Source organism: Chamaea fasciata, unplaced genomic scaffold (assembly GCF_029207755.1).
Source record: "Chamaea fasciata isolate MVZ Bird 193981 ecotype frontalis unplaced genomic scaffold, bChaFas1.0.hap1 SCAF_14, whole genome shotgun sequence".
Classification (NCBI taxonomy): Eukaryota; Metazoa; Chordata; class Aves; order Passeriformes; family Sylviidae; genus Chamaea; species Chamaea fasciata.
The window spans coordinates 19,654,067-19,672,727 of NW_027094099.1; the positions used below are offsets into that span (position 1 = coordinate 19,654,067).

Consider the following 18,661-nt stretch of genomic DNA (forward strand, 5'->3'; position numbering starts at 1 on the left):
ACAGCTCTGGGCTGTGGCACAGGTGACAGGACAGCTCCGGTCTGTGGCACAGGTGACAGGACAGCTCCAGGCAGTGGCACAGGTAACAGAGGACAGCTCCGGTCTGTGGCACAGGTGACAGGACAGCTCCAGGCTGTGGCACAGGTGACAGAGGACAGCTCCAGGCAATGGCACAGGTGACACAGGACAGCTCCGGGCTGTGGCACAGGTGACACAGGACAGCTCCAGGCAATGGCACAGGTGACACAGGACAGCTCCAAGCTGTGGCACAGGTGACAGGACCGCTCCGGGCTGTGGCACAGGTGACAGGACAGCTCCGGGTGGTGGCACAGGTAACAGAGGACAGCTCCGGGCTGTGGCACAGGTGACACAGGACAGCTCCAGGCAGTGGCACAGGTGACACAGGACAGCTCCAGGCAGTGGCACAGGCGACAGGACAGCTCCGGGCGGTGGCACAGGCGACAGGACAGCTCCGGGCTGTGGCACAGGTGACACAGGACAGCTCCAGGCAGTGGCACAGGTGACACAGGACAGCTCCAGGCAGTGGCACAGGCGACAGGACAGCTCCGGGTGGTGGCACAGGTAACAGAGGACAGCTCCGGGCTGTGGCACAGGTGACACAGGACAGCTCCAGGCAGTGGCACAGGTGACACAGGACAGCTCCAGGCAGTGGCACAGGCGACAGGACAGCTCCGGGCGGTGGCACAGGCGACAGGACAGCTCCGGGCTGTGGCACAGGTGACACAGGACAGCTCCGGGCAGTGGCACAGGTGACAGGACAGCTCCGGGCTGTGGCACAGGTGACAGGACAGCTCCAGGCTGTGGCACAGGTGACACAGGACAGCTCTGGGCGGTGGCACAGGTGACACAGGACAGCTCCAGGCAGTGGCACAGGTGACAGAGGACAGCTCCAGGCTGTGGCACAGGTGACACAGGACAGCTCCGGGCAGTGGCACAGGTGACAGGACAGCTCCGGGCTGTGGCACAGGTGACAGGACAGCTCCAGGCTGTGGCACAGGTGACACAGGACAGCTCTGGGCGGTGGCACAGGTGACACAGGACAGCTCCAGGCAGTGGCACAGGTGACAGAGGACAGCTCCAGGCTGTGGCACAGGTGACACAGGACAGCTCCGGGCAGTGGCACAGGTGACAGGACAGCTCCGGGCTGTGGCACAGCGCTGGGCACGGGGAGGCAGCAGCAGGGTCCTGCACTGGCCGAGGGATGGGCCGGTCAAACACCCGCTCCAGGCTCCCACTGGGCGCGCTCCTGTCTCGGGCCGTGATGAAATAATCACAGACTCTCTCAAGTCCACACGCAGCTGCCCAAGGAGCGTTTGGAGCAGGGCCCGGGCTGGGGATGCTCGGCTCCCCGGGGATGATGCTCTGCTCCAGGGGATGATCCGTGATCTGTTCCTTACCGGGCCGAGGGGATCCGAGCCGGGCAGCCCCTGCCCGCTCCCCTGGGCTCCCGGGAAAAGGGGCCGGGGCTGGTGCCCTGCCCGCAGAGGGCTCTTGCTGTGCTGCCCTCGGCGGGATCCTGGATGCAGATCCCCCTCCGAAAGGTCTCTCCAGGCCCCTTTCCATGTCCCGGCGCTGTGCAGGAGTGCCTCTGGCCAGGCTGCCGTGCTGCTGGGGATGGAGGACGCTCTGCCAGCGGGGCGCGGCCTGGGGAATTTCCCTCTGCCCATCCCAATTCCCTGCTCTGGGCTGGGGAAAGGGGGAGCAGGGAGCAGCACGGCTCTTGCTGTGATTTCTGGGCAGCATCCCTGGCTCCCACAGCCTCCCCGCCCGGCCGGGCGCTGCCCAGAGCGGCCCGGAGCTGGCACAGCCTCCCCAGAGCCCCTCTGGGAGCAGCGCAGCAGCATTTCCTGTGACACGAGGTTTTCCAGCCCCGTGAGGCTGCCTGCTCTCCCCAGCGCTGGGCTCTCACCCGTGCAGTGCCCGGGGTGTTATCCAGCGACCCCCGGGGTAATTGACAAAAGAACCTTGTTGTGGGGCGGGTTTCCATCCCCCAGCGCTGTCCGTGTCTCATCTGCTGCCCGAGGTGCTGTCAGATTTATTGGGGAGCTCTTGCTCTCTGCCCCTCTGTCACCGTGGATCATTTACACCTTCAAACAGCTCGGCGGCCTCTCCCTGGGAATCACCTCCCGCGGCCTGAGCCCTCCTGCAGCCCGGTGCTGTCTCTGGCTGTCAAAAGCCGAGTCCTCGTTGTTAATATTCCGGGAGCGGTGCCGCTTCTCCCAGGACAAAGATCTTGTCGTGGCTGGGCAAATCAGAGTTCATTATCATGTTAATCTGACTGATTGCGGCCTCCCAGAAGGATTCCACATATGGTCACTCTTGTAGCACAAATAAAAGCTGTTTTGCCTCGCTCGCGAGGCTCCAACTCCTCTCTTGGTGCGGGATGGGCTTTATTCTTGAGGTGCAGTTCTGCGAGATGCAAATATTAATTCTTTTTGAACCCGTTCTTGGTTTTGAGCCTGAATCGGGGTTTTGAGCATCTGCCTCGTGTCTGCAGTCAGGATTTTCCCGTGTTTTTGTTGTCTTCTTTTGGCTCTGGTTTTAAACGGGGAAGGACGAGCTGAGCACCCCGCACACTCCCCCACTCCATTCAGGAGCCTGCAGGGATCTTTCCTGGGAAATCATTCGGGGGAAGCTGCGGTCCTTGGCACAGGTTCAGGGGGGGCAGGGGCTGCAGGGCCTCCCTCACGTGTGGTTTGGCTGCTGGCTCGGGGCCTGACTGACCCTGCTGGCCCCGGGGCTTCGGTCCAGCTGCTCATTCCGAGCTGTTCCACTTTTTCTTGTCAGGCACAAAGGTTTGGGGGCACTTGTGGAGCACAAGCAGATGAAAGGGCTCATTCCACCCTGCGGGCAGCCCGGGGTGCTCAGCGTCCCCTCCAGCCCACCCCCGGGATGTGGCCCGGGGCGTTTGGTCCAGGGTGGCCTCGGGGACCCTGGGGCTGGACTGGGGACAGTGTGTGGGAGCAGCTGTGTCCCACCCGCTGCCGGGAGCGGGGAGGGCTGAGGGAGAGCTGGGCTGGCTCTGCTGGGCACCAGCCAGCGCATCCCTCACCCCTGAGCTTCCCCCAGCGCCGCACTTGGCTCTCACAAAAAGTGAATTTTTTATGAAACGTTTATAGTTTCTTTCTTGCGTCCCCTGAGCCCGTCGGCTGCTGGAGGGAAGGGAGTGGGAGCTCTGCCAGGAGAGCCAGGGCTGCCTGCTGCGCTGGGTGCCAGGGGCACACACAGCTGAGATCTCTGTGTGCTTTGTTTGCTGTTTCCCCGGCTGTGTGTGCAGCAGCCCTGAGCTCCTTCCCGCACAAGGAGGACGCTGCTCCCACAGCACCATTCCCCCGGAATCCTGCAAACCTCTGCCCAAGGGGCCTCCCCAGGGCCTCTTGGAGCTGTCCGGGGGTTGCAGGACTGGGAGCAGGAGGTGTGAGCGCTGCCTGCCTGGCTCAGCTGCCCGTGCCCGTCCTGTCCTGTCCTCTGCAGCAGTTTGCTGCTTTGGGGAGGTCTGAGCCAGCTCTGCTGGAGTGAAGGTGCCGAGCCAGGCTGGTGTAGGAGATTGGGACTTTCCGATGTGCAATCAATATGATTGAGTAGAAGCTGTTTATTGTTTATATGAAGTGATATTTTTATACGTTTTTAAGACTGCTGTTTACGTATTCGTGCATTATTTGATCGGTCTCTTTATCTTGTCCACGTGTCCAGTGTGCACTCTTCAGGAAATATGATTGGTTACAGGTCACCTCTTCGTGGTCCTTATCTAATTCTTGCATTCTTGGTATTCTGCTTCTCAGGCTCTCCTTTCTCAATTTAACACCGTTTGTGTGTCAGTAACCGTGACGAATTCCTGAGAGGTCTGATAAGGATAACTAAAGATGGTCGGGCTGGTGCACATAATGGCCTGAGCCGTTCAAACGCATTGCTGCAGGCCCTGGAGCTCCTGGACAGGCTGCAGATCCCTGGGGGCACAGGCAAAGGCTCAGGAATTGTTAAGGTTGGAAAATAACTCTGAGATCGTCAAGGTCACACTAACCCATGTCCCCAAGTGCAGCCCTGTCCTGGACAGCCCTTTCCAGGAGGGAATTCCTCAAAATCCACCCTGAGCCTCCCCTGGCCCAGCCTGAGGCCATTCCCTCTCCTCCTGTCCCTGTTCCCTGGGAGCAGAGCCCAAATCCCCCCCCCCGGCTGTGCCCTCCTGGCTGGTGCAGAGCCAGAAATTCCCCCTGAGCCTCTTCTTCTCCAGGCTCAGCCCCTTTTCCAGCTCCTTCAATTCTCCAGCCCCTTTCCCAGCTCCCTCAGGAATTCTCCAGCCCCTTCTCCAGCTCTCTCAGGAATTCTCCAGCCCCTTCCCCAGCCCCCCTGGCAGCGCTCCTGGTTCCCACAAGCTCCAGAGAGCCCAGGCTGCAGGAGCAGAACTTTCCCTGCCCGCAGCAGGTCGGGCTGACTTCCCATTCCCGGCGATGCTCCCTCTGAACGCGTTTTTTGGCCTTTAAACAACTCGCACCCGGGCTGCCGGTGCAGGGAGCCTTTTGCGTGCTAACGGCAGGGGAGTGCCAAACTCAACAAGAGCCACATGGAGCCACTCCAGGCTGCGTGAATGAAAAAAAAGGAGTTTGAGTTATTGGAAGAACCAGTTGGGCTTTATGGAGAGAGATTTTTCAGGGCCTCTCAATTACAGACTTATAAATAATCCTAGATGTAATTCATGGAAGCGGAGTGAAGGCGGCGTGTCATCAGTCACTGGGAGGGAAGGTCTGGCTTGCTGGGGAGCTCTCAGGGCTGGAGAACATTCCCTGCATCCTCCGTGGGCCTCAGGGCAGGATCCAGGTCGGTGCCAGCCGGGAGCTTTGTCCAGGACATGATTTGGAGGTGGGGATGCTGTGGTGGGGCCTGGAGAGCTGCGGCGCTGGGCTGGCTGAGCTCAGGGGAAAGCTCTGAGCAAGTTTTCCAAAGCCCTTGGAAGCTGTCAGGAGAACTCACAAAGGAGGAGATTAAACCTCCCCAGATGCTGCTGGGAGCCTGGTGAGTGCTCCTGGCACGAGTCCCTGATTATTAATGGATTTAAAAATGCGCTCAGCTGCTGTCCCGCTGCAGAGTGTCCTAAATGAGGACATCAGTGGCTGAAATTCCGTGATGGAGAGCCGTGGAGAGCCTTCTGCACACGGCAGCGTGTGAGAGGTTTGGAAACCTGCGGAGGATTAAGAGGAGAATTGATAATCTGGAGTTTAAGGCTCCGTGGGTCCCTTCATTTGGAACTTTCCTCCTCAAGAGCTTCATAAACCTCAGGATCAAACTGCCCAGATAAGTCGTGAAGACAGAAATGACTGTGTCAGCGAGGAGGAAGGATTAGAGGTAACAGGGAATTAATACAGAGATGCATATGCTATAAATACAACAGGATTACACTGGAGTTATGTAAAACCCCTCTTCCTTCCTCCCAGTCTCCCCAGGTGGGCAGGGCTCTGCTGGGCAGGTGGGCAATGCCCTGGAGCTCTGCCCTCACCTGTGGCCCCCAGAGCACCTTTTCTTGTCGTCCTAACAGGGCACGGGGGAATGGCTTCGGACTGGCAGTGTTCACTGGGATACTGGGCAGGAATTTTCCCCTGTGAGGGGGTGAGGCCCTGGCACAGGTGCCCGGAGCAGCTGTGGCTGCCCCTGGATCCCTGGGAATGTTCCAGCCCAGGCTGGGAGCAGCCTGGGACGGTGGGAGGTGTCCCTGCCATGGCAGGGTGGTCTCTAAGATCCCAGCCCCATTCCCCTCAGCCTCGGGGCACCTCTCCCCTGCGCCAGGTCAGCAGGAGGCACGGCAGGAGCCCTGTCCTGTCCCTTGGGGACCCCTCCCCTGCCCGGGGGCAGCCTCCAGCCCTGCAGCCGCTCTTGGGGACCCTGGGGACAGGGTCAATGCAGCCCTGGGAGCGCTCTGCTCCTGCTGTCCTCGTGGGCTTCTGCTTATTCCCTGCCTGGAAATGAATCTTCTCATTTTTGCCCATTTCCCCCTGATTGCAGGGCTTAGCCGAGGCTCAGGCTCACTGAGGGCTGAGAGCTGTCAGCCAGGGGGACTCTGGCCCTGCCTGCAGAGCCAGCACCGACTTTGTCCGAGGGAAGATGAATCCCGGGCTCGTACAGCACCATGCTGCACTTGGAAAATGAAGCGTTTAAACCACAATATTGCAGTCAATTTGCTGGTGAAAAATCTCTTCATGTTGGCAGCGGAGTTGGAGGGTCTTTGATCTCTCCCAGCTCAGATGCTGCTGCCAAAGAGACTTAAGCTTAAACTTCACTTTGTAAAATAGACTTCTTTTTGACGGTTTCCGTTAAAAAAAATAATCTCCTCCTAAGCTCGGGAAGCAGGGACGAGTGGGCAGCCCACAAGGAGATTTCCAACCCAAATAACGCGGGAAGGAGCCACTTTCAGCTGCTTCTGTCGCTTCTGTAAATGCTGGCTTTAATCCGTGGAGCGGCCGGCGGGGAACGCGGTGTTTGCACACCCCAGGAGAGGAAACGCTGGGCTGGGGCTGGCACCCAGGGGTGCCCTGGGGATGGTGAGGGGCTGCCCTGGTGGTGCCGGGGGTGGTGGCAGGGATTCCCACGGCTTTGGGTTTGGCGCTGAGCCGCGCCCGCCTGGGAACCCGGAGTGAAATGGTTCGGAACACGACTGTGCCACCGATCTCTGCAGCCAGGACGGAGGGACAGGGCTGGGCTCACCCTGCACCGCAATCCCAGCACTGCCCCCCGCAGCTCACTGCTCTGGCGTGGGACAGGCTCCTGCCTGAACTGAGCCCGCTGCTCATTTTCAGTTGAGCTGCTGTTTTTAAATCTCTCTCTTTTAAAATTTCGTTTGCTTTTCTATCTGTGGATGACCCTAATTTTGGCTGGGAAGCTTAGCAAAGCGAAGAATGCGAGGGTGCTTTAATGTCCTTAAAGCTGAGCGGCCCCCCGGGACGCTGTGTGTGTCAGAGCTGTGTTTGACATCGCCGGGCAGAGCCCTGGTCTGTCTGCAGCACGTCAGGAGAGGCTCCTGCAGGGACCCCTGCCACAGCTCGGCACTCTGAGGGTGCACAACGGACCTTCCAAAAACCAGTGCTCGCTGCGCTGAGCACACCCCGCCCTGGGAGGGGACTGGGATGCCGGGCTGGCTGCACTGGGTGCAGGTCCAGGGCCAGGTGGGTCCCGAATGGAGTTTGCTGAGCTCTGTTGAGAGGCTGAGGGGGTTGAGAGCCCCGGTCCCCAGCACAGGCATTCCCACAGGTGTGTTTGCCACTGGAAAATCCCAGTGGGATCTCTCTGAGGCCAGCAGAGCCTGCCCTGTTCCCCTCACAGAAAGGGATCAGAAAACCCCCTGGAGGAGTCCCCAGGGCCACCGAGGAGCCCGTGGGGCAGGAAATCCCAGGACGAAGCTGCTGCTGGCAGGTTCACACTCCTCAGGGACCTGGCTGTGGGGCCAGGCACCTCCAAAAGGCCCTGCCCAGGAGAGGATGATGATGATGGAGCCTGGTCCCGGCGCGGCTCCCCTTCCCAGTGGTGTCCCCTCAGCAGGGTTTGTCCCTCGGCCCCCAGTGTGGCCGGGCAGCAGGAGGAACAGTGACGTGGCCCTGGGGCTCGGTGGCCCTGGCAGGTCCCCAGGGGCTCCCGTTTGCCACCCATGGGTGCAGGGAGGGGGATAGGGTGGGGGCTGGGGTGCTGTGGCCACTGCCAGGAGCTCCACCTGAGGCCACACACCCCTCCCAACCCCAAAGCAGCCTGGTCCCGCAGCCTGTCCCACCCCACACGCTGCCCTAACGAGCTCAGGCAGCCTGCAGGGGTGAACTGGGATGTGCTGGGGGTCATCTGCTCCCATCCCACCCCTGCCACGGCAGGGACACCTCCCCCTGTCCCAGGGACACCTCCCCCTGTCCCAGGGACACCTCCCCCTGTCCCAGGGACACCTCCCACTGTCCCAGGGACACCTCCCACTGTCCCAGGATCTCTCAGCCCCAGTGTCCAGCCTGGCCTGGGGCACTGCCAGGGATCCAGGGGCAGCCACAGCTGCTCTGGGCACCCTGTGCCAGGGCCTGCCCACCCTGCCAGGGAACAATTCCTGCCCAACATCCCATCCAGCGCTGCCCTCTGGCAGTGGGAGCCGTTCCCCCTTGTCTGTCACGAGTTCAGGGTGAAGAGTCCCTCCCTGGCTCTCCTGGAGGCACCTTCAGGTTCTGGAGGTCCTTGGCAGGTGTTGGCATTCGGAGCAAGCCCGCGGTGCCAGCCTGGCTCGTGGCATCCCAGCGAGGGCCAGCGGCTGCCCCTGGTCTCGCCGTCAGCCTGGGCACCCCAGGAGTCTGACCCCAAAGCCTTCAGACAGACAGGAGCCTCACTTGGTGAGAACACATGAAGATCCAAACACGGAATATTTAAGCCGGCGTTATGCAATGGGAGCTCTTTTAAGTCGTGATTTGTAAAGGCAGTTCAGATAATTTCCTGAAAGACATTCTGCTAATGATTAATTTAAAATATGTTTAATTCAAGTTAGAGAGATCAAAGGGGGAGCATTTTCCCTGTAATGCCATCCGTGCTTTCACGCTTTCACCAGATTCCAGGCACTGGGGAGTGTCTGGTTTGTCCTTCCCGGCAATTCCTCTGTGAGAATCGCGGAGGAGAGCGTTCTGCAGGCTCCGGGCTCCTTGGGGCAGGGGAGGGGAGAGGAGCCCGGAGCACATCCCGGTGAAATCTGCTCTGAGGGTGTGCGGGGACGGGATGCTGCGGGATGCGGAGTCAGCCCTCCCCTCCTGCAGCGGCGGCTCCAGGTGTGTCTGGCAGTCCCCGGGGTCTGCCTGGGGATGGTTCGGGAGTCTGAGCTCCGCGGATCCCTGCAGGAGCGCGGCTGCTCTGCCGGGCTTCAGCGGCAGCTCCAAAACCCCGGAGCTGGCACCGCGTCTAGAGAAGAGCGACGGAGCTGGGCAAGGTCTGCAGGAAAGGAGGCTCAGGGGGGCCCTTTTCACTGTCTCCAGCTCCCTGGCAGCAGGAGGGACCCCCGAGAGGGGCCCGGCTCTGCTCCCAGGGAACAGGATGGGAGGAGACGGCCTCCGGCTGGGCCAGGGAAGGCTCAGGTTGGACGTCGGGGAGATTCCTTCCTGGAAAGGGCTGACCAGGGCAGGGCTGGAGTCTCCATCCCCAGAGGGATTTGAAGCCGCGTGCAGGTGGCACTTGGGGACACGGATTGGTGGCGTCCTTGGCGGTGCTGGGGGAGGCTGGACTCGATGCTCTCGGAGGGCTTTTCCACCCTCAGTTTCGGTGAATTACCGCGGCACGGGCCAGGCTGCGAGCTCGGGCTCCTCCAGGAGAGCTCCAGGGCCCTCCCCGAGCTCTCTGCGGAGCTGCTCCGTGTCCCGGTGCCCCGCAGAGCGGGCGGGCAGGACGGGCCGGCCCCGGGCAGGGTTTGCTGCCGGGTCCCTGCTCCATCCGCCGGCGCTGCCAGCCCGGGCCCCCAGGCACGGCCCGGATCCGGCCTGAAACACTCTCTGTTTCCAGCACAAACACGTTCCTACCCCGGCACCGAGCCCCAGGAACGGGTTAACGCCGTCCCGTGGGGTTCCCCCGCTGCAGCCCGTGTCTGCTGAGCGCCCGTTTGATCAGATAACGCATTTATTTGATCAGATAAGACGTGCGCTCGGTGTATCTGTCAGGAAGCGCTGTAGTCCCGGTGTTTGTGGGAAGGAAGGATGCAGCGGGTGTCAGGAGCAGCCTTTGATCCGCCGAGATGCTCCGAGCGCAGCGCAGCCGGCCCTGCCGAGCGCAGCGGCGGCTCCTCGGATCCCGGGCGGCCTCAATCCCCCGGCGATTCTGGCGCTGGGAGAACCCAAAAGTTGGGCGTTAATGACCCAAACCATGGGCCATTTGCAATGGGCTCGGCAGGCCCCGCTCGGAGGGGAGGAGGAGGAGGATTTTGGGGTGTGGTGGCCAAATCTCCGCACGGCATCAGCCCGGGGGCGCAGGGGTGAGCGGCCGCCGCCGGGGATTGACACACAAGCCGGCCTTTGTTTGGCAGCGAGCTGGGCTTGGGGAGGTGAGGAAAGAGGCCGATATGGAGCTGACCCTGCCGGTGGGATAATGGTTTTTATCAGGGCGATGTTCTCCCCTGCTCAGCTGGCTCAGGTGTGAAACTTCCTCCCGGGGAGGTATCGGGGCATTCCCACCTGGGCCCCGGGGGGTTTTCACCCCTTCTCGTGGGGCACAGCAGCCTCTTGTGCCCCCCCGGTGGGGTGGGAGATGGTTCCGGAGCTGGAGGTGGCACACAGGGAGCTGGGGGGGTTTTCTCTGTCCTCGGTGTCACCCCACGAGCCCCAGACCCCTCACACACACCCCCCGGGCTGTCACCGAGTCTCTTTGTCCTGCAGAGAGATGCCAAGGGCCAGTACCTGTTCGACCTTCTCTGCCACCACCTGAACCTGCTGGAGAAGGATTACTTCGGCATCCGCTTTGTGGACCCCGACAAGCAAAGGGTGAGACGGAGCCCCTCGTGCCCGGGCCGGGGGGCTCAGCCCGGTCCTGGCAGCCGAAAGCAGGGTCTGGGGCAGAGATGTGAACAAAATCAGCTGTAGGCAGTGGTGAGGGGCTCCTCCCCAGCAGCTCTCCCCGCCCCACTGCTGGCCCGGGGGGCTCCGGCTGCTCCGATGGGGCCCAGGGGTCTGCCCAGGGGACCCGCAGGGAGGGGTGTGGGTCGCAGCCGGGCTCTCCGGCGGCAGCCCCGGTGTCCCGGAGCCCGCAGAGCCCGGCTCGGTGGGGATGTGTGCCCCGGGGGCTGTGCCGGCTCTCGGGGCCCCGGCGGGGCTGGGCACGCCGGGGTTTGCAGAGAGCGCGGTGCTGCAGCGGGGCGAGGAGCCCTCGAGGGCCCTGGCAGCGCTCCTGCAGGACCGTCTCTAGCGCAGGTTTTCACACCGCGGTCAGACCGTTCCACGGCTCCGTGCCCGGGATCCGAGCGCTGCCTCGGGCCATGGGGAGCGAGACGGGCGGGAGTGCGGGAGGCAGAGGCGGGCAGGACCCGGGCTGAGGCAGCTCCCGGCACGGATCCGTGTCCTGCCGGCCCCGGGCGGCCGCAGCGCGGCCAGAGGATGGGGCACAGACCCTGGAGGCCCAGGCGGGGCTGTGGGACCGAGCCCTGCCACCTCGCTGCCGAGCCAGCCGTGCCCGGTGTCCCCTGAGTCCCGCAGAGCCCCGAGGCCGTAGGTGAAAACCCCTTCGGGCTCGCAGGCACAGCTGTTGATAACACCCCCGCCCTGTGCTCCCCACTGATCAATACAAGCCACGGAACAACAGTTCCTGCTCCCAGGGCTCCTCTGCCACGGCTGGGACCGCGAGCAGCCCGTGCTGAGCCGGGCGCCGGGCACGGAGCTTCTCCTCTCTGCCCGTGGCACCGGGCTGAGCCTCTGCTCCCTTCCAGGGCCACTCACCCGCACTTTTCTCACCCACAGCAGAACCCTCCTCTTCCTCATCCTCCCCACCTTATCAAGTCGTGGCTGGCATGCTTTAATTACCTTTAATTACCTTCTTTTCCTTTCAGCATTGGCTGGAGTTTACCAAGTCGGTTGTGAAGCAGATGCGGGGTGAGTGTTGCGGGTGGTCTGGGCAGACTCTGCTCCTTCCATCTCAGCTGGATTCCCATTTTCTGTCCCCTCTGGGGTCAGCTCCCAGCCCCTCTCCCGGGAGCAGAAGCTGTTGTGGTGGGTTGACAGCAGGATTGTCCCCACCAGGCCCAGGGCCAGCTCAGGGCAGCAGCCTGCACAGAGAGGACAGGAGTGATGGGGGTGAGGAGGTGACATTGGAGTGGGAAGTGGGTTGGGTCGGGGGTAGACAGAGCCACAGGATGTCCCCACAGCTTTGTCAGGGACATCTGCTCCAGCCGTGGCCACTCAGTGAGGAGTTTGGGGTTTGGGGGAACAAGGCAGGTGAGAGGCCGGGTAGGACCTGCCTGGAGCTGGTGGTTCAGGGGTGACAGGGACCAGCCCTGCCCTTGGTGACACCGTGTCCCTGCTCTCTGCAGCCCAGCCTCCCTTCACCATGTGCTTCCGTGTCAAGTTCTACCCCACGGACCCCGCGGCGCTGAAGGAGGAGATCACCAGGTGAGGAGGGGTCTGCCTGGGGGCCCAGCAGCGGGGCTGGGGCAGGAGCACACGGACAACTTGGTGTGTAGTCAGGAAATGGCAACAGCCGCTGGGATTTCCCAGCCAGCCCGGCTGCTTTGGGATTGCTCCTGCCGTGGGGGAAAAGCACCTGGAGCTGCTGTGCTTGGTGGGGAGCAGAGGCTGAGGGTGGGCAGGCCCTGGCACAGGTGCCCAGAGCAGCTGTGGCTGCCCCTGGATCCCTGGCAGCGCCCCAGGCCAGGCTGGACACTGGGGTCTGGAGCAGCCTGGGACAGTGGGAGGTGTCCCTGCCATGGCAGGAGTGGAATGAGATGAGCTTTAAGGTCCCTTCCTGCCCAAACCGTCCCTGGGCTCTGTGATTAACCCCCTGGCTTGTTCTTGGGCTGCAGTCAGATCCAAACCCACGTTCCAGGGCAGAGCACCCCGAGCTCTGTGGCACCGTGGCTGCTGCTCAGGCTCCCCCACTTGTGACAGCCCCTGGTGCCCTGCCCGAGCACGGCCCCAGCTGGGGGTGTCCTGGCCATGCCAGGCTGTGCGGAAGGTCTGAGTGTCCCCGTGTCCCCTGAGCTCCCCTGGCAGCAGCTCTGACGTCAGGAGCGCGGCCGCTCGGGGAGCGCTGGGCGAGCGCTGCCTGCACAGCCTGACAGCTCAGCCTCTCCTCAGTTTCTATCTTTAGGGGCTCTTCGTGCTGCTCTTCCTGCCAGGAGGAAGGACACGAGGAGCCAGTGCAGAGCAGTCGCAGCAGCTTTGGGAAACGAGCTGCGGTTGTGAATCTCCCACAGCTCCGGGTCAGCTCTGCCCGCGGAGCCTCCGCTGAGGGGTTCTGAGCTGGCACCTCCTGTGGGGACACTTGAGAGCCCCCAGGGCACAAAGAGCCCCTTCCACGAGACCTGAGAGGGGCTGTGGACAAGGGTCTGCAGCGCCAGGCCAAGGGGGAATGGCTCCCCTCTGCCGCAGGGAGGCTGAGATGGGATCTGGGGAAGGAATTCTCTGTGAGGGTGCCAGGCCCCGGCAGTGGGGCAGCCCGGTCTAGGGCGTCCCTGCCCGTGGCAGGGGTGGAATACAGAGGAGAATTTCCTCCCAGAACCTTATCTGACTCTGCCTCCTGTCACTCCCCACAGGCGCAGGCTGAGGCCCCCCTGCAGGTGAGCTGCCCCTGCTTGCTGCCCTTTGAGGTGTGCCTGCAGCTGCAGCTGGAGCCCAGGCTTAAAATTCACTTTTCCCTGGACTGAGTCCACTTTAATACCAGGATTTCTCCTTAATGTATTTTATCTGTGAAAATTAATGGTTTGCCTCATCATAAACTCAGATTTGAGCAATGAGGCGTGACTGGGGACTGCAGAGTGCGAGCCTGCTGATTTAAATTCATTTCTGAGCACTCCATTTTACTCCTTCACTCCATGACTTATGTTTTACCAGCTAAAGGTTTTCCTGAACGCCGCATGACAGAGCCCAAAATGTTACTTAGGTCTAAATTTATTGGGATATGTAATTTTTTCCGACATAGTTTATCCTTTAACTGGGCACAGAGAGAGGGATGGGGAGCGCAGGAGGCAGCTCAGCCTGGGTGAGGCAGAGCAGGTCCTGGCAGCACGGAGGAGGGACCTGGGTGCACACAGCAGCACCCACAAGGGCACAGAAAGTTTGGGAAGGAGAAAATCCCGTTATGGGGAAGCTGAACATCCAGGGACAGCGCAGCAGGCACTGGTGGGCTCTAGACCGTGAAACCCCCTCCAGAGCATCGTGCGCCTGGGCTGGGCTGGGTGAAGAGCCACGATGGGTGCCCAGGTGGATGGAGATCTCCTGCAGGCCTCGGGTCCTGTGCTGGCCCCAGAGCAGGCACAGTGTACCTGGACACCATGGGCTGGAGAGGGGCTGGGCTGTGTGGTCTGAGCCCCATCCTGGCCAGGATCGGCCCAGCCAGTGCCACGTTCGGTGAATGGCAGAGAGGTGTCAGAGCGAGTCCCTCTGCAAGGGAGGTGGACATTCCGTCTCTAAATGGGCTGTTTGGGCAATTTAAATGGTGCCTAATGAAGAGACTCTGCTCCTGTGCCCAGGTACTTGGTGTTCCTGCAGATCAAGAGGGATCTGTACCACGGCAGGCTCCTGTGCAAGACGTCGGACGCGGCGCTGCTGGCTGCCTACATCCTGCAGGGTAGGGTCCTGGGGCAGCAGGGGTTGGCTTTTCCTGCTGGGAACGCCGTCCATTGCTGCCCTGACAGCACCACCGCACCTGCAGCACCTCCCCAACACCTGGCCGGGCTGGGGGAGGGTGAGGAGGGGACTGGGCTGCCACCTGCAAGGCCACGCCTGTACAGGGGTGAGGTGTCCCCAAGAGCGGCCCCTGGGCTCCCCCTGCCCTCCTGCATGTCCTCCTGCCTGCTCCTGCAGCTTGAGGGATTAATAAATTCGGGACAGTGACCATCTGCTGCCAGGTGACTGCCACAGGAGCAGCCAAATTAATTGGCTGCAGTTGATGCCCAACAAACGATCCCTCCCGTGGGGAGCAGGGCGGGATCCCGGCTGTGCCCCGCCCTGGCTGTGCCGGGACAGGGATGGATGCTCGCTGGGCTCTTCCCGACTGGATCTGTCTCCCACCAGCTGAGATCGGGGACTACGACCCGGGGAAGCACCCAGAAGGCTACAGCTCCAAGTTCCAGTTCTTCCCCAAGCACTCGGAGAAGCTGGAGAGGAAAATCGCCGAGATCCACAAGTCAGAGCTGAGGTGGGGCAGCTGCGGGGGCTGGGGATGCTCACAGCACTTCCGTCCCTCTTGGGGATTTTCACTCACATCCCTCAGGTGCCACATCCGGCTGGGACCTGCTCCTGCCTCAGCCAGCACTGCCCAGGGGACCTCGGGGTGGGGACAGTGACCGAGGCCCTCATGAGCCCCTGCTGCCCTCAGTCCTCCCCAGGGAAGGGAGGTGTAGGGACCATCAGCAGTCCCCATCATCCCATGGCGCTGCTGGTGCCTCTGGAGCCGTGTCCTGAGGGGTTCCCAGGGAGGGAAGAGGGTTTAACCTCCTAAAAACCCACCAGAGTTGTGTCCTGGTGTGCCAGGGGCTGCTGCCTTCTGCTGCCAAGCTCCCCTTTCCTTCCCCACGGTGAGATGTTTGTGCTGTAAGTAGGGAATTCATCCCTAAATCTGGGAGATGCCTTTGGACCCTTCCCAGTGCAGCGTGGCTGCTGTGGATGCAGCTGCCAGGGAAGGACGGGCAAAGCCTCAGTGCTGGGCTCCTGCTGACCCCATAAAAATCTGATGGGAATGTGCTGTGCCTGCTGCTCCATCGTTAACAGGATCCCTGCTCACCTTCCTGCCTGCCATGGAACATTCTTTTTTTCCTGGTTTTTCCCTCCTGCAGTGGGCAGACACCGGCTACTTCAGAGCTGAATTTCCTCAGGAAAGCCCAGACTCTGGAGACCTACGGGGTTGACCCACACCCGTGCAAGGTAGGGCAGTTCCTAAACCCCTTCCTTAGGCTGTTGCTGGGCTTGGATTCCTCTCTGTGGCCAGGGATGATCCGCTGAGGTGCCAGGGGCTGTCCCAGGTGCATTTGTCACCTGCCAGCAGCTCTGGGGCCGTGCTCAGGGGGCTGTGCTGAGGCTGCCAGCCTTGTTCAGTGGCCAGTGTGAGTGCACGAGGGGAGGTGAGGGCTCTGGGACCCTCCCAGGGCTGTCAGGGAAGCCGCAGGAAAGGGTTTTCAGTGCACACAGCTGTGACAGGGTGGTCGAGCCTCTCCTGCACAAGCAGGACTTTGGTGGCAACAACAAGGTCAGTGACGTGGCTGAGGAGCCGCCAGGCATTAATCTGTCTGGGACGGGCCATCCCTCTGCCCTGCCCAGCCCATAATCCAGTTTTTGCTGCTGGAAATGCTCTTTATTGACTGAGGATGTCACTGCATGTGGCTCTCGGGCCCCTGGTAATCCCATCACATGCAGATGGATGTGGGATACGAAGCAGGCAGAAAATTCTGCTCTCAGGCAGTGCCTGTGCTGGGGCTTTTCCCTGAGTTGTGCCACAGAAATGCACAGTTGCAGTAAACTGGGGAGGGTCTCCTTGTTTATGGGCAGTTTCTGAGCACCCAAGAGGTTGCCTTGCTCTGAATTCCCTCTAAAGCTGTGGCCTTGCCAGCTCCCACCCTTTTGCCACCTTTGCTGCTGGAGTCAGGTAATTGCCATCCTTTCACTCCGAGAACCTTTTGAACGTATTTGAATTACGCTAATTAATGTTCTTGTAACAGCTACGGACAAACATACACACTTGTGTGTCTATCAGCAGAATTCTGCCTGATTCATCAGGAGCTGCTGTTAATGTGCTCAGAGGGTCTGGAAACCGAAGTTAAATGAAGCTGATTCTGTTCTCTCCAGTGGCTTGTGGAGAAGTTTGGGTGAGGGTTTGTTCCCTCCCACCAGCCGCCCTCAGCTCAGTGTCCCTTGACCCAGCCCTGTCTGAAGCTTCCGTGGTACTCTCATAGTGGTTTTCTCCCCAAGAAACAAACACAGAGAGAGATCTTCCTTTCTTAGGCAGGGCTCACCTGGGTCTGTCCTTGGTCCTTGTTTTGGATGTAAATCCCTGTAGGAACGTGTGTGTGTGTGTTTGTGTGTGTGAGATAACAGGACTCCCTCTGTTTTTCTGTTCTCCTGATGGACAGAACTCCCGGCCCGGCCAAAGGGAGCCATGGGATGGTTTTTGTTTGGAAAAGCCCTCAAAGAGCATCGAATCCAACCACTCCCCAGCACTGCCAAAGCCACCACTGACCGTGTCCCTGAGTGCCACATCCTCACCTGTTTCTGAGCCCATGTAGGGGCCTGTGCCTCATTTAGCACCCCCAAGCCTCTGCGTCCCCAGGAGGACACATCCTTCTGCTTCCTTTCCTGGGGGTTTTCCCAGGTTTGGGGAAGAGCCTGTGGGCAGCCCAGGGCTGAGCTGTGGCTGGTTGGTGCCCACACACAGGAATGTCCACTGGAATGTCCCTCCTGTGCCAGCCTGGCCCCTGGGGGGTGAATTTGGGGTCCCCCTGCCCGTGCAGTGCTGGGCTGAGGGTCAGCACTCTCTGCCTTTGGCCATTCGGCCTTGACAGCTGAGGTGGGCTTCGCTTCTGAGCGTCCCTCAAAAGCCCCCTGGGGATCTGCTGGCCAAACCCCCCGGGATGAATCCAGCCCTTGCTGCTGACCCACAGCTGTTCCACCTTTTTCCAGCCCAGCCTGTCCCTGGTTTTCCCTGTGTGGTCACCCTGGAGTCCCTGGGGTTGGGTGAAGTGCTGGCAGTAATTAGTGGGTTTGGACTGGCTCAGTGCCCCCCGGGGCACGGCTGGGCAGCGCTCCCAGGGAGGGAAGCACGGCTGGGGGTCATCATGTTCTGGGATAATTGCCATGTATAACAGATGTATATTTAGGACTTGGACGTCAGTGATCCTTGTGTGTCCCTTCCCACTCAGGATAATCTGTGACAACATGATAAATAACCATAAATAACCGTATTAAACTGTTTCTATTATAGTGATCATATATACCAAATAAATAGTGTATGTCTACGTAATAACTATATACACTCACACGGGGTAGTATACTTACAATATATAAATATTATATTATACTATACAATATTGATAATAAATTAATAATATATAATTATATAGTGTATAATATAGAATATGATAATATGTAATAAAACATAATAATATACAATAATACACAATATAGATAATATACAGTATACAATAACACATAACAATATATAATAATATACAACTATATATAAAAATATACATTAATTGCAACAATTACAACATGGTATTACACTAACAGCACAGATTCTCTATATGTCAATACGACATTCAATACAGATGATAACAGATAACTGTGACACCCCGCTGGTGGCACGCAGGGTGGTGCAGTGGCCACCCTGGGGCTGAGGGGACAGTGACCGCGGCTGTCCGGCTGTCAGCAGCTGCCCCAGCCCCGGCTGTTGCCCTGTCCTGGGGCTGAGGGGACAGTGACCGCGGCTGTGCTGGTGTCAGCAGCTGCCCCAGCCCCGGCTGTTGCCCTGTGCTGGGGCTGAGGGGACAGTGACCGCGGCTGTGCTGGTGTCAGCAGCTGCCCCAGCCCCGGCTGTTGCCCTGTCCTGGGGCTGAGGGGACAGTGACCGCGGCTGTGCTGGTGTCAGCAGCTGCCCCAGCCCCGGCTGTTGCCCTGTCCTGGGGCTGAGGGGACAGTGACCGCGGCTGTCCGGGTGGCAGCAGCTGCCCCAGCCCCGGCTGTTGCCTTGCAGGACGTGTCGGGCAACGCGGCGTTCCTGGCCTTCACCCCCTTCGGCTTTGTGGTGCTGCAGGGGAACAAGAGGGTTCACTTCATCAAGTGGTGAGTTCCTTTGCGGTGCTGAGCTCCCCCCAAGGGCCCTGTCACCCCCTGGGCACCCCGGGGTGGCCGATGGTGGCCGAGGGCTGTGGGCACAGGACAGGGCTCGGTGTCCCCCGAGCTCTGCTGCCCCAGGATCATCGTTCTCTGCACTTCTCCCCATTAAACTTCACCTTCCCCAC

General features: G+C 60.5%; 1 protein-coding gene across 2 annotated transcripts in view; it reads left to right on the forward strand.

Annotated features, from left to right (window-relative positions):
- FRMD5 (FERM domain containing 5) overlaps positions 1 to 18,661 on the forward strand; it is a 69,640-nt gene that overhangs the window by 42,283 nt on the left and 8,696 nt on the right. For both annotated transcript variants that reach the window (XM_066195979.1, XM_066195980.1), the window contains exons 2-8: positions 10,380 to 10,484; positions 11,543 to 11,585; positions 12,023 to 12,101; positions 14,180 to 14,277; positions 14,724 to 14,847; positions 15,485 to 15,572; positions 18,394 to 18,482. In XM_066195979.1, coding sequence (XP_066052076.1) covers positions 10,380 to 10,484; positions 11,543 to 11,585; positions 12,023 to 12,101; positions 14,180 to 14,277; positions 14,724 to 14,847; positions 15,485 to 15,572; positions 18,394 to 18,482 — 626 coding nt within the window. The remainder of the gene's footprint in view (positions 1 to 10,379; positions 10,485 to 11,542; positions 11,586 to 12,022; positions 12,102 to 14,179; positions 14,278 to 14,723; positions 14,848 to 15,484; positions 15,573 to 18,393; positions 18,483 to 18,661) is intronic.